This window comes from Hippocampus bargibanti, linkage group LG01 (assembly GCF_051943395.1).
Source record: "Hippocampus bargibanti isolate YZ-2025 linkage group LG01, ASM5194339v1, whole genome shotgun sequence".
In the NCBI taxonomy this organism is placed as follows: Eukaryota; Metazoa; Chordata; class Actinopteri; order Syngnathiformes; family Syngnathidae; genus Hippocampus; species Hippocampus bargibanti.
In genome coordinates this window covers 7,022,042-7,038,263 of record NC_142734.1, presented here as the reverse complement: position 1 = coordinate 7,038,263, position 16,222 = coordinate 7,022,042, and the positions used below count along the sequence as shown (strand labels likewise).

General features: G+C 40.4%; 1 protein-coding gene across 1 annotated transcript in view; it reads right to left on the bottom strand.

Moving 5' to 3' along the window:
- Positions 1 to 16,222, bottom strand: part of LOC148902902 (low-density lipoprotein receptor-related protein 1-like) — a 107,933-nt gene that overhangs the window by 80,118 nt on the left and 11,593 nt on the right. Inside the window, exons 2-3 of the mRNA XM_088992903.1 lie at positions 14,647 to 14,787; positions 1,168 to 1,305 (exon numbers count right to left, since the gene is read on the bottom strand). Coding sequence (XP_088849029.1) covers positions 1,168 to 1,305; positions 14,647 to 14,787 — 279 coding nt within the window. The remainder of the gene's footprint in view (positions 1 to 1,167; positions 1,306 to 14,646; positions 14,788 to 16,222) is intronic.

The window sequence follows — 16,222 nt, the reverse complement described above, 5'->3', positions numbered from 1 at the left end:
TAAATCAGTCACTTGTAAGGAACAAGGCCTTTGCCCCCTATACAGAAACCCCATCGCCGTCGAAATGACAGTGAAGGCATAAAATAGGAAACATTATGACAATTCAATGGTATCCAAATGGAAACCCAAATCACAATTCTGGACTGAGATAAAGTCGCCTTTCTGACCACTCGTGTCAACAGCTTGGGCAGGACTACGTGGACATAGTGAGTGACAAAGTGTGCTTTCAGTCATCAGCACGAGCATATGCTAGCACAAGTAGCCAGTTTGTACAGGCAAACACTGGGATGGTTGTTGAGGACCAGAACTTTCCCTGAAATGGGTTCTGCACACACTGCTGGTGTGTGTGTGGGGCACTGGGTGTGCTTGGGTGCATATTTGCAAGAATGTGAGCGTGTGAGTGCATGTTTGGGTGCACATGGGGGTGTAGGCATGCATTACTAGCTTGTGTTGACCACTGAAGACTTGTGTACTCACAACGGGAGGCATGCCAGCTATGATTGGCTGACAGAATCTCTGTGCGATTTTGAAGGACTGTGTAAGACATTTGGGATTTTCAAATTTCCAACCTTCAAGCTAACAGGCATCCCCCAGAACATAAGAAAAATGGGTCTTCCTCTGTTTTACAGAAAAGAATGTGAAAAAAATCCACAAATTATTGATCACCCCTGATACACACACAAACACACACATACTCAAATTTTAGTCAGTCGTTATAGTCTAAATAAACAGCAATAAATGACATTAAATTCCTGAGAGATATTATATATAAGAGAAAATGGAAATCACAGATTCGGGGGATGAAAGGTGTGAAGTGCATGTCCTCTGAAACAATAGGTAAACTGAAACAATAGGTAAACTGTCTGAAACCAAGGATATCCTTGATATCCTGAACACAGAATGTTCAGATACCATAGATTAAATTGCTCATTATTGCTGCCATATCTGAGATACTTTTGGGAAGCTATGGGGTAATACTGTATTTACAAAATAATAAAAAAGAGCAATATGAATCATTAACCGTGCAAAGTAATAGAACCAACAAATCTGTTGTTTATCAAACTAAAGTTGAATACAAAATGGTTCCCAAAGAGAACACTCTAACCATGGTAGCTTTCTGTTCTGAGCATTTTTTTAATTAAAAAACTGTTTTTATCGATATGTTACCTCTGCAGTGAGGGCCCTCGTCCCAACCATCAGAGCAGTCAGGGACTCCGTCACATAGTTTACTCATATGGAGGCAAACGTCGATGTCCAAGCAGCCATGTTCATTGACGGGACACTTGTTCACCCGGTTATGCAAGCCTGGAAAACAAATGCAACATTAGATATATGCAAAGAACAGGACTCACAACTCAGTCTTCATTAAATTCAAATGAGGGATGTTTTAAGAGAGTTTAATTGCTTTTAACACATGATGTATGCATTTTCTTCTGTTTAGCTGGCTTTGTTGTTGCAAAGGCAGCAGCTTTAGCATGGAAGTTAGGACTTCTCGCCTCAACCGCTCCTTGCAGCACTGCCAGCGGAATCCCGAGGCGTACCAAGGCGAGCCGGAACACATAGTCACTCCAACATCTGCTTGGTCATCCTCTGGGCCTACTCCCAGGAAAAGTAGGCCCGGAACACCTCACCAGCTTGGACGAGAACTCCTGGATGACCGAGCTTCTCCCCTTATCTCTCAAGAGAATCCAGACACCTTTGAGATCATCTTCTTCAGCACAACAGACCCATACTAACACACCATTCGGCCTGTCCTCCCAAGATTCTTTACTTCCTCATATGGGACCAACTCTCAGAGTCCGCTACACCATTTTTCCAGCTAAGGAACTCTGTCTCAGATTTCTAGAGGCTGATTTTCAACCCTATACCTTCGCACATGGCTTCCAACCGCTCCACTGAGAGGTGGAGACCACGGTTTGATAAAACCAACAGTACCACATCATCTACCATCATTCGAGATTCAATTATGCAAAATCAATTGTATCTGAATGTGACTTGGTGGTATTAAAGGCAACTAAATTCAAGTTCCAAAAGCATCAAGGAACTGAGTGTGGCCAAAAACCCAAAACTCAAAAATCAAACAAAAGTGCACAAAATAGGTATTGGTTTCAGCCTATATTGGCAGTGGCAGTTTGGAATATATAGTAGATTGCTGTCTCATTGCTACAGCATCTCCCACACTTCTCTCCATTTGTCAGCCCACACTGCAGAGCAAACAGTTTGCTTTGGTCATTTTATTTCTTCCGATACGAGTCAGTGCGGGTTAAGCAGCAGCTACCGACGCTGAAGTTTCAAGAGCAAGTGTTTTGAATGCCACCTTCAATGTCAAAGTAAAAATGCTAGTTACTGAAGCCAAAAAGCATATGGTTTTTTTAAAAGGTTTTTACACCTCTCAACACAGCTCTTTCTCATTGAACTGCTCCCCAAGCAATCAACTACGTACGTCTTCTGCAACTTTTTGTGGTGCAGTTGGTACCTAATTGAAGGAGTATCACCTGTGTGATAGAGAATAGACAGAAAAGAAGTTATCATATTTAATAGTTTCATGCCGCCGAACACAAGGCCCACAATGGAAGCACAGAAGATCTGGGGTCAATCTGAGGGGAACAGACACCCTGTTAAACTGTCATCTTCATGTAGGAGATCTGGCCTTGGACTAATTTAGGACTTGGTAAACTCCTTCACAGGAATAGGTCATTAGTATTAGGTATCAGTTCATGGAAAGCACAACCAATTAAAATGTCTGTTCTGTTGTTTTATAGTTGTTGGGGCTTGGGACGTCCAGGGGTGTGGTATTCAAATCAAGAAGCCTATGTTTTACTAATGTGTCACCTGAATTTGCATATACTATCAATAAATAGCTTTACAGAGGGATGCAGAAGTTGGGCATCGGTCAAGAATGGCTGCGGCCCCTGCTGGCAGTAAAAGCCAATCTTCCTGTGTTCGAGCCTTAGTTCACAGTGTCCGACCAAACATCTACCTGTGGAAATTATAGTTTAAAAAAAGTCTACCAACCAAACACCGCTTCCCCCACAACCGCAAAGACCGCATGGTACAGGAAGCAGAAAAAGTGTCACATTCAAAAACTAGAGTTGTTTATGTATATCCATCTTAAAGAGCAAAAGAGCAACTCTTCCGTCTGGGGGGAATGCTCATATATTAGCAGCCTCAGCCTCTAAGCCAGCCTGATTTACATTCAATAAATGGCCAGCCCCGCATGAACCGCACTACCAGGAATACACTTGCACTTTGGAACTGAACCCCCTGCAAAGGTCCTTGGGAGGCTTCTGTGGAGTCTGTAAAGGCTTCATGAAGCTGTATGAGCTACCACAACACTTTGTGTTCAAAGTATCAGAAAATAATTACCAGTAGACTATTCAATATACACTGTAAAACCCAACAAGTTGAAAGTACTCCAATTTTTTATGGCAACTGATTACGTCAAAATTTTTGAGTACAGTTTACTCAAAAGTTTTGAGTAACCTATAACCTGTTTTGAGTAACTTGTACAGGTTACTCAAAACTTTTGAGTAAACTGTACTCAAAATTTTGACGTAATCAGTTGCCATAAAAAATTTGAGTACAGTAAAGTCTCGTTATATCGATATTTAAGGGAGTCCGAAAAAATATCGATATAACCGGGACTATCGATATATCCGACCCTGTTTGCATGTAATTTTCTCCGTGCGTGCATAGGAATAGTATCGATATAACCGGGACTATCGATATATCCGATATCGATATAACGAGACTTTACTGTACTTTCAACTTGTTGGGTTTTACAGTGTACAAAAGGGCTGCTTTGCTTTGAAAACGGTTGGCAGCAAACGAGTTGAGTAGTATGCCCCAAAACTTCAGTCCACACAGCTTCGCTCGCAAGTGTACTTTAGGTACAACGGCACAGCGAGCAAGGAGACAAAGACAATCACTCTTGTGCACTCTTGCTCAAGTGTGGGACGAATAAAGGTATTCTGATTCTGATTCTGATGGTGACTCTATATATCTTCTGCTGCAATTGTCATTGGTAAAAGTATTTTTTGAGATAGTTGACAGGATATTTTCATGTCACATAAGGAGATTCAGACAGAAATAACAATAATTTAAAAATAGATGTGAGGTATGATAATGTCACTTTTCAAATCAATTGTATGGCAGTTTGGTGACTTTGACCTTAGTTGTTACATACAGAGATGTTTATTCTATACTTTCTGCAAGCAGAACAACATATGAAACACCCTACTGTGCAATTTATCTGTCTGACCCTTTCAAATCCTAAACCAGTTGAAGACCTCCCTGTTTTAGATGCCCATCATAATCGTTTAAAGAGTCAGTTTAAACCTGAGAGGTGTCCATTTGTAAAATGGTCTGTGAAAATGAAAAAGCAGATGATTATTTGATTATTCAATTGAATATTCGTTAGGATAATTGATTTGAAATTGGACCGGATTTTTGCTCCCAGAAGAGGAGAAAAAAATCCTGCCGACAACGTGAATGCATTCTAAGAGTTCCCAGAGCTTCCAAATGTCCGAAGCCTACGCCTTCATCAAAGAAGGTGATTGTCATTTAAATGTGACCTCAAACACACTTGAAGCCACTCCAGTTTTCTCTACATGGGGTTCCACTTTGCAACAGGACACACAATGGAATGTTCCTTCTAACAGCCATCCAGCATTGAAGACAACAACCACATTGTAATTAAACATGTTACAACGGCTATATAGGCAAATTATGTGGCTTATGTCATTAGATCGTCCTTTAGAAACTCAAGGGAGCAGAGAGAACACAAGATAAAACAAAGAAGACAATGTAATAATCGACACTCCATGTATTTTATCTTGGCGGGGTTAAATGGTAGCAGTAAAAAGCTCCAACAACAATTTAATCGGCTGCATTAATACAGACACAAAATGATAGTACAGTGCCCCAAACAGTTGTGACTTGAAGTGAGATGTGAAAAATATGCTGAATTTGAATTTTTGGATTTGAATGAGAATGAATCATCGACCATTTGTGTCACAGGCAACGTACCATTGACATCATTCAAATTTGGCCCAGGCTTGATACGAATGTCAGTACATGGAACTCCTACCATTTCGTAGTTGATGACTTGCGCCCCAGCTATCCTGTCATATAAGCTCTTAATTTAAGATTGCTGTCAAAATAAAAATAAAATAAAAAAAAGGAATTTTCTTGTGCAGAAGGCACACCTTAAAGCCTCCATTTTCTTCAAAACATGGCCCTGCGCCTTATACGCAGGTGCGCCTTATACACTGGTGTGCCTTATATGCAGGTGCACCTTATATGTATTTTATTTATTGTATTCTGTTTATAATTGTATTTTATTTATTATTGTATTTGTGCTTGTCTGTGACTGTAGTGTCCTTGAGAGCTTTGAAAGGTGCTTGAAATAAAATGTATTATTATTATTATTATTATTATTATTATTATTATTATTATTATTATTATTATTATTATTATTATGTGAAGTAATATTGAGCGACAACAGGTCTCGCAACTACAGTACTGTCAGCAGCTACGACTCCATTGCCCCTAATACCCTCCCGACACCCATGTAGAAGAAGTAGTGCGCAGCTCCAGTCTCTACTATAGCGCCTTATAATGTGGTGTACCTTATATTTGGAAAACCTTTATATATTTATACACGATAATTGGAAAACGTTTTTCATACATTAAAGCTGCACCTTATAGTCCGGTGTGCCTTATATATGGAAAAAGTTTGAAAATACACCATTAATTGGGGGCATTCTTCCCCTAGTAATTGCATTTCAATGCAGCACAATGCCCCTAGTGCTGGAAATAGTTAAAACCACTCAAAAAGTTGTGGAGTAGCCATTTTGAAATAAAACAGTGGAGAGGTGTGATCACATCCACGTCCATCCTCTTTCTTTTGACTTGTTCAGGCACAATCTGTAAGTACATTTACACCATTATACATTTTACTGTTTGTTGTGCAAGTTATTTATAAGCCTACATCAATATTTCGTCAGTTAAGCATTTCAATTACTTATCATAGAATTGTTGAATGTGCTAGAGAATAAGTCTGTTACATTAATGTAATTTTATATGTATAATTGGATGCTGTACAACATTCGTATTGTTTTTCTGTTTGTATGCAGTTTTACAAGAAAGACATAAAAATATACTTAAACGGTGGATTCTCATCTTCGTGTTTTTTTATTGGAAGATTGTTAAACTAACTGCCTACACACCATGCGCTCATATCCAACATATGGTTAGGGCAGAATAGGGGGTGTGCCATGTACGCCGGAAAATACGGTACATGTTCTGCATTTACATCTCGGCGTTTAAAGGCGACCATCTCAAGCTTAATGATTCCCATTGCTTTAGTGATCTATTCTTTCCAACCTTTTTTTCTGAATACACGTAAGGAGAGCCACATAGTTGCCCAGTTAGATAAGTTGAATGAGCTGCTGATGAGCTGAAGTCTTCCAGCTCATCTAGCATATTGCTTGTGTTGCAAGAGGAATGGTTATATTCACGGGACCGGGTCTGCTAAAACCACATGGCGTGTTTAACTGTTAACTCTTAGCCATTCAACTATAAAATTCCCATGTCAGAGGATAGGCATACGTAAGGGGCTTTTAACATGCTTTTCCACTTATCTTGATCTAAGGATATTCGCCTATGGCTTAAGATGATTGCAATGTATAGAAACATGGTGAAGTTGTATTCAGCATGGCCATTCTTTTAACTAAGCAGATGCACACACAGCATGTTTTGGGATTCACTGGTGAAACAAATTAGTCCTAAAAGAGGACAGATACATCACAATGCATCTCTCCAGAGAAAGTTAAAAAGAGGAAGCTGGCCGCCCAGCCCAGCACGACTTCATCACGGCCTGGGGAAGCTGATTGAGCAAAAGGAAAAACTGGGAAGGAGATACGAGGAGCTTCTGCACCTGTTTTGACAGGCTAAGAAGAACGCTGAAGAGGGCCACTTTAAAAAGGAAAAAAGAAAAGGAGACAGCGGCAAAGGGGAACTGGTGCCTGAGTGGCGTGAGAAAGTCCTGTGCGCTCTTTCCCCTCCCTTTGTGTTGATAGGCCAGTGAAGATGAGGAGAGCTTCAGGCGGCAGACCAGGCCGGATTTACAAGGCTTTACTCTTCCTCTGTGGAGGCCGCCTGTCATTGACGACCCTGTCCCACATATGAACGCACGCCCTTGCAAGTGCAGTTACATGACTGGGATTACAGGTTATAAAAGGATTCCCCCCATCTAACGAAGCTGCCTTCTGCAGGAAGAGCTTTAAAACCATAAATAAAAACATCTCCATTCTCCCTCTCGGCCTACAAGCTCATCTGCTCATTTTCTCCTACCTTACCTCGGCTTTTCTGTCAATGTCAAATCATCTCCTCTCCACATGGCTCCTCCCGGCTCAGGGCATTCTGTGGTCATCTCCTCCTGCGCTCATCCTGGAAAGGTCGGCAAGAAGCAGTGATAACTGCGTGTGTGCCACGGCCGCCTCAAGCAGCTGGACGACAGCGATAAGTCAAATCTTTGCCTCAAACCTTCCCACTATGTCAACCTTGGGCCACCATAACTTCCCATAAGGCCAGTTTCCATGTATATGGCAAGGTAAACAATATGGCTTCATGAAAAAACAACTTTAGTTGTATGTGTGCCATTCTCATATAGTTTCTATACTTTAATGTGTAGCCCACTTTCTGTAGGTCTACATTGCAACATTGCAACCTCAATAGACAATAATCACAATTTCCTCTTACAGTGATACCTCGGTTTGCGAACCCCTTGGCTTATGAACTTCTCGGTTTACGAACGTTACATTTATGAACATTTTACCTTGGCATACGAACTTTACCTTGGCATACGAACTTTTTTCGTACACGGAGCTGCCTCAATGAGTGATGTGTCGTTCGCGAACCAGCCCGCTCTTCTAACAACAAAATGGCAGCGACTGTTTTTGTCCTCTATTCCCTGCCCTCAGTCTTCGGTTCAAGCCATGTGATTGGTCAATAATGCAGCAGTGAGGGGAGGTGGTTTTAACATTAAAGAGATAGGCAGACGACAGTGAGAGTTTCAACGTTGATAGTTCAAAGGCAGAGTATAGACTACAAGGTTAAAATATCCCATCAATCAGGCTGCACAAACAACCCGCACAAGCCATCTGTACACTTGATGCAATAAGCTATCAACCCAGCTAAACAAATCACAATTGATGAAGAACTAGATACAATTATCACAGAGAAAGCAACTACAAGGGATCATTCCTCAAGATGGTGAAAGAAGCCCATGTTCCTCATCAAGTGTTGAATGCTGAAGAAACCGGCCACTCCATTCCATCAATCCACCAACGACCATCACAAAGGTAAATAAAATGACTTTATTATACAGTACAGTTTATTTCTTTAATTATAATACAATTTTATTATACATAAAATAACGTATATTTGGTGTAATTTTAAGGCTTAGAAAATTAGAAAGTAGAAAATTATGTTTTATGGGGACCTGGGAACGGATTATTCTCATTTTAAGGGTTTCCTATGGGAAATATATTTTTGGGAGACACACTTTTTGCCTTACACACTGTCTGGCAACCAATAAAGTTCGTAAGCCAAGGTATCACTATACATGTACATACCTGCCAACCTCTGAAACCAGAAAAGCCGAGTAATAGGCTGGGGTCCAGGTTACTGCGCATGCGCAGTAAGCTGTTTGCAATTCTGCTTATTTTTTTTAATCATTTCAAGTAATTTACCCTGCACTACAACTTTTAGACGGGAATTGTAATCGTTTATAAGAGCAGCTATTAGCCAAGGTTGACAGGTATGAAACTCAAACTCACATCATTTTCACCATTTCATGAGCGAAGTCTAACTCCTGGAAATGCTTGGGAGTATTCCTCACGAAACAACTGTAGTTTTCTTTTACTTGTCACAGATGCCATTACACGACAATGATAAAAACGACGCTAACTTTTGACTCTCGATTCCAGGAATGAGCTGTCACTCTGGATGCCAGGAAAGACCCGTACCACGCGCATGCACAACAGCTAACAACTAGCAGTCTGCTGATCGCCTGTTCTCGTGTTTTGAATTAACGTTGAGTACAGTACTTACTATTTCGATGATTTTGGAGGTATTGTTTTTATTGGAAACCGTAATTTTCATTATTAACCCATAACCCGGAATGGGATAATGAAAACCGTAGTTTTTACGGGAAAACCGAAGTAGTTGACAGGTATGCAGTATTCTGATTACAATTATGAGCTGTGGGTGAGCACTTTAGTGATGATTTTGTGAGTGTTTTTTTTTATTTACAAGTGTTAATAACTACACCACTGTCAGCTTTTCCCAGCAAATTTGCATGGTTGGAACAAAAAGCAATGACCCCAATGCTCAGGAGTCCTCAAAAGGTCATTTTAATGCTGAACCGGAAACTCAACATCTAACTGAGTGAGGAAGACAATTGTTCTGCAAGGTTTTTGATGTTGAAAGGGATTCTTTCACGGCAAGCACTTCTTTTTCCCTGATGGGGAAAGTGCTTCCATGCTAAGGCTTACTCAAACATCTGTTCCCACTCGTTGGCTCTACCACAATGAATGTGGTCCATGCATAATTGCATGCAGACTTGGGATGAAGAGCCGGAGACAGTGTTTTTTGTTGCCTTTTTTAACTGAAGAGCCTCCAACGGATTTTTAAAAAAAAAGACAATAAATGAAATTAGACTTCTGAAGCAGCATTTTTACTTTAAAAAATAGGACTACACTTGACTCTTTCCCTGCATTGCTATGAGGCAGTGCAGCCATATAGAGTAGTAGTCAAAAAGTACAAACAGGACTTATGGGGATGTGCTAAAATACTAAAATATATATTTTTGGCTCTTTGACTGGCTAGCTATTAGCTATCTAGCTGGATAGCTATTAGCCGTCTAGCTGGCTGACTGTTAGCTGGCTAACTGTTGGCTATCTATTAGCTAGCTAGCTAGCTAGCTATTAGCTGGCTGGCTGTAAACTGTCTAGCTGGCTAGCTGTTGGCTATCTGGCTATTACCTATGTATTAGCTATCCATTAGCTAGCTTTCTATCTATTTGAGTTACTTCGGGGTTGAGTGAAAGCTGGCGCATGTGGCTACCGCTGCTCACCCACAGAAAAACTTTATCCTGTGACAGTAAAGTGACCTTGGGAGTTTTGAAAGGCGCTTATAAATGAAATGGATTATTATTATTATTATTATTATTATTATTATTATTATTATTATTATTATTATTATTATTATTATTATTATTATTATTATAAAAGGGTCAGACCATTATATTATAAATTCATAAATAAATAAATAAATAAATAAATAAATAAATAAATAAATAAAAATGAGCACAAATTCAATCCAATGCCATATTGACAGTCGATGTGCATGTTTTGAGAGCTGATTAACTCATTCAGTGCCATTCACAAATTTATTCGGGAATTGAAAATATGTCATGGAACGCCATTCCAGAATTTGTCCAGGTTTCGTTTTTTTCATGCTTGGGTGCCAATAAAGCGCTGGCCATGGCCTTTGGCAGTGTTTTTTTCTTTTCCACAGGGGGGGCAGCATTTCCCCTTTTTCCACGTTTGCACTTTGTACCAGCTTCAGCTGTTGTTATAGTGCTGTACAGCTGCAAGAGAGCATGAGCGGAGCCTCTGGGAGAGGACAAGTCCTTCACAGCTTTCGACGGCGGCCCGGAAGAGGGTACCGCTTATCGTTTCCCTCAGACTGATGTCAATGTGACGCTATGCAGCTGACCACAAGCAGCCTGAGCACAGCCAATACTGTGCATTTCGTAATGAGCATTGGTCAAGCTCCTCGACGCCTTGATGATGTCATGTGAAAACACAGCAACAATGTTTTTCCTAACCCAAAAAGTCATTACAGCACACATAAAGGATTTGGAAATGACAGGCAATTACACATCACGACAGGATGATGCTGGAAAGTACCAAGAGGTGCACTTCGAAAGAGTCTCAGCGGACAAAAGCACACACATGTTCAAGCAATTTTCGCACATTGTTGGCATCATAACCAAAACAGGTGGCATTTGGCAGACATCCCAGAAAAATGGGGCTGGGATTGGAAGTTTTGTCTTCTCGCTTTCTAATCATGGTAAAAGCCAAGTACGGGTTGGTGAAGTACAGTTCACCCTATAAAGCTGATTAAAATGGAAATCATTTATAGACACATTTTTTTTCAATTAAAAGGTCAGACGTTCTTTGTGAAACATTACATAAGTCTAAACTATTTCAGCTATTTACAACACTGGAGTCAAAGCCAGGGCCCGTGGGCCAAATCTGGCCCACCACGTCATATTATTTAGCCCGCGAAAGCAAATCAGGCATGTGCCATGATGCTTGCTAAAGTCTGAACCAAAATTTCAAATTGTCATATGAAAACCACAATAACAGTCATTATTCGTGACTTAAGATTTGAAAACTAGTTTTTCAATATATTTGTTGTGCGTTCTGTATGTAATATGTGTAAGAGATTAAACATTCTAATGGTTTTCCCAAATTCATAACGGCCCTTGAGCGGAAGTCGTAACTACAATGTGGCCCGTGGCAAAAAAAAAAACTTCAAAAAGGACTAACAACAAAAAGACTCCATTCATAAAAGATGAAAACAACAAGAGGACGATGAGAACAGGAAGAGGAAGCTACATCTTTGCTTTAGAATATATTTGGCCTTCATTTGCGAAACTTGTACACCTGAAGTTCGGAATGAACTTTGATCAGAAGATAATCGATTGTAGTTACAGTATAACAGTCTGTGAACACCAACAATCTTGGAGATCACATTTCAATGAAATGTCTGTTTTGGACGATTTATTTCAACAAGTAAAACAGATTTCACAAAATGAACAGAGGACCCCTTGTTACTTACAAACAACAGTAAAAGTCTCCAAATGATCCTCCATCGTATACTCTGTATATCAATCCTGACCCATTTAGATTATGACAATCTTTACAGCCTCAATAAGAAGTGAGTTGGGAGCAGACTTTAGATTGGCTGTCCTGATGCTTTCCAGTAAATATAGAATCAAGCACAAACAGTTTCAGGCTGAAAGTGGCCAATTCGGGATAAAAAAGATGGATAACTTTCCATTGGTCTGAATCACAGCAGGCGTTTAAATAACTTACTCCACCAAGGCCTCAGCGCCATTGACACTGTCACAGACTCATTTAACTAGCTTGCTTTTCTTTCCTGCTGGTCTTATTATCTGAAGTCATAACGGTGTTTAGGAGACACTCAAAGAAAGGAGTGTCAGCGCAGAGCAGAGATGCGTATGTGTAACTGTAGCAGCCTGGAACTGAAACGGATGTGAGACAATCTGTTTTCGTCAATGGATGCTACAGTTCCATGTTTGCTTTCAACATTTAGCTTGTAGCAGACATGCACATTTCACTATGACATCCCTTATCCACTGAAAAGGACAATTAGATCATTTCCTCTTTCATCTAGAACTGCTTCATGCAACAAAGAGGGTGCAAAAAGTGCTTAAGATTGAATGACTGTCTGTGTCTTTTGTGTTTTGTCACATAATGTATTTGTTATTTTTTTTTTTGTTTGACTTCATTCAAGATGGCACCGCAAGAGTGGCTGCCTTTACAGAAGCTTTGTATTTTGTTTTTCTACTTCTTCATTTCCTTTTGTATTCCTTTCACAACTTTGCTGCGATGAAATGTAAATTTCTCCACTGTGAGACTAAGAAAGACTCATCCAATCCAAACATGCTTGTTGAGAAAGAAAAATAAATTTATTTCACAAAGATGAATACAATTATTCAGGTTGATTGAGGACTCGAGAAGCACGCTAACAAAAACCAAAGTGACAGACAGAATCAAGCGCATGGAAAGAAATTAATTGAGCAGAACGTATATTGATGATGCGGTGAAACGCAGCTCCACAGCTCATCACCCTGAGGATGAAGAACATTCACTGTGGTCTGTCACCACTTTGTATTAGCATTCACATGATTTGCTTAGCAGAAAAAGAGACGTGATTAATAGTCCAGGGTTGTTTTATGGACATAATTTCTTGAGGAAACAATGTTTTGAGTGTATTGCGCCACAGCAACAGAGCACTTGAGATCACCAGTTATTTGCGTTTCAACATTGAAAGTTGCTGGAAAGTTCCTGTAAAGTTCAAATATTTCCTAAATTTGACATACCCTCGAGAATGGTGCGCTTAACCATAATACCCAATTATATTCACAATTTTTTTTTTATAAAATGAGGCTTTAAAAAAAGTCTTGCTTGACCACCAAATCTGCTGAAACCGGGTCTTGCTCAACTGTCAACTGTCACATACCACTAACCTAGAGAAATGTTTGGAATTTTCTAAAGCATTTTTCTTATGCCGACACATGGCCTCATGTCCACTTCAAGCCTCTGGTGGATGAAGTACATCCCACTGAGGCATTGCAGGGCTTTTCCACACAGAGGCGGCGAGGCAGTCTATTGCGGCCACACCAGTTGGAAGGGGCTGTCCTAAAATGTTTGCCGTCATGTCAGACGTTTGGCTTTTTTTTCTCTGCCTTGATCTTCTCACCTCTCCCCATGATATGTGAGCACTCGCGGCTGGGAAAAAGCCGCTCATAAGATATTGAGGCTTTTTGTATCAACCATCGGTAGTTTGCGAACGTCACTTTGAAGTGATGTCATTTGTTAACTTGTCTATCGCTCACTCAACTCATTGACGGAGCCACTGAGTGAAGTGGCGCTGTCAAACCACTATCAGGCAAACCAGACTGTTGCTATTTTAGAAGTCCAATTCACAATAAAGTAAATACATAAAAATCAAATGACCTGGCGGATTTTCTGGTAACGTGATCAGATCATTCCTTACATAGAGAAAAATGCATGTTTCTTTTGTGTAAAGAAAAGCTTTGAAAATAATCATCGCCCGCTACATATAACAAGACCCTTAAAGCTGGGTGCCATCTGCCTGTCTCTACATGTCAGAGTATTGGGAAAGTCCTTGTGGCGTGACAGTTAGATGGTGGGTCACAGGTTGACAGTAAACTTGCAATGAAAGCCCACATATAAACAAAAAGAATGCTTCACCCAGTAGACTCTACAGAGACAGTACAGACAGAGATAGCAACAAATGTCGGACATTCATAACCAGATTCATAAAGAGAGCACACTGATCCCGCAACAATCCAGACAAGAGCAGACACATTCCTGAACACTTTGACACAACAAGGCTGCATAATTAGAGCTATAATTCAGGAGAGCACAAACAGGGAGCCCATGTGCTGCCTGGAAAGAGCGAAATTCAGATGCCAAAGTCACATTATCTAAATAATGAACGCCACTTGAGTCCTCTTAGCCATTTGGAGGTGATAGAGATTACATTAATCGCTTAATTGTAAAAGAAGAGGTATTGTAAGGGACACTGTGTTCCATAAAGGTCATATCAAACATGACCTTACAAGAATGAAGTTAATCATTAGACAGCAATTAAGTCACTATTGTCACACTTGACCATACGAGAGACGGTATAGCTTTGATCTTTGCAGGTGGAAATGCCTATATACATCTTACATTTCGAATGCATGATTAAGTCTTATGATATGCAGTAATTAAAAAAAAACTTTTGTGTACTTACAGATGTCTGGGGACTCATCTGAGCCATCTGGACAGTCCTTCTCCCCGTCACACCGCCAGCCTTTGGAAATGCAGGTGGTCTGATCCTTACACACAAACTGCTTCGGACTGCAGGTCCTGGTTTGGTCGTCGGCTTTGGGAGCTGAGAAGAAAACAAATGACTTGTCACGAAAAAAAAGTGTTGGACTGCCAGTGGATTAAAATTATTTGAACATGTAGCTCAATTCTCAAACAAGGTATCAACAAAAAGCCAATGGGAATTTCAACGCACTTGACAGCTGAGCTGAGTGTGAATGTTTTAGCTTACTCACTCAATGGACATTTCCAGATTCATCAAGCTTAGATGGCATTACAGAGTTTACAGATTTTACAATGTTTTGGAGTGGGCGGGGGAGAAATGACCCACAGATACAGTCATTTCTGCTAAAACAGCAAGTTTTCAGCCAACAGTGGTGCCTCGGAGTGTTGGGCTTTTCTTGGCATAAGAAGAATTTTCTTTCACAGTTTTGACGCATGGAAAGACTTCTTCAACTTGTCTCATAGATGAGCTTTTCGAATGTCACAACGCAGAATCACATTGCACTCTAGCGAGTCTGACCTGCGGGGAAACGATACAAGGTAGGGCCTTAGTCAGTGAGTGATTGTTGCGGTGTACCATGGCAACGCTCGTGATCCATCAACAGTTTGACATTGCTGACCTGCTTTAAAAGCAGCTTGGAAAAGGACTCCCTACATTAGTCAGCAGTGACAAAGCACAGGAAGGTGGGTCTTTGGATTGCACTCTCTTGGTTCTTTGCTGTTGTGTGCACAGTGAAAGGGGCACCAAGGCACGCTAGCCAGCTGCCTTGTGAAACATTCAAGAGTTGAGGATGCGAGTTCAATGCAGAAAGATCCCATGCACTGAACTAAACTGCACATCCTTCCCTTCAAACTCAACTAACAAGAGATGCTTCGACCTATTTCCCAACACCATTCGAGAAAACTTTACATAAACAAGTGAATTCACTGATGTCAACATTTATATTCATCAACTATAGTATGATTTTCTTCGGCCGCAACGGCGTGGGAGAGTGTCACTCAGCTGGTCTGTAAAAACCAGGTAAAAGGGGCGACTCTATCTCTTTTGGTTCTCCCACTTTGACCGGACATGTCTCTCTGTTGTTTACAAGAATAAAGTAATATCTTTTGTTCACCACTTTGGTCCTTGCTGATGTTTCATCATAAATCTCCGTAAAGCCCAGAACCAGAAAGAGATCCATAATTTATCCCAACAATAATGATTGGGCAGAAAATGTTGTCTTGTCACATCAATTAAGAGGGAAGTCGTAACAAGTTTAGACACCTCACACTAAAACAAAGAATGTCCAATGTTTGTATGGTACAAAAACAGGTGTCGCAGTAGAAAGTATGCGTGGCGACTGATGAGGCGCCCGAAGTAAAACAAAAACACTGACGCTCACCGCAAACTATTTCACAGGAGTGTTTTTATTGTTTTGTAGATTTAGGTGTTATCGAATCCAAAGAACTTCAAGTCACAAAACCTAACTTTTGTCACTTTTAGGACATAAACAGGTGTT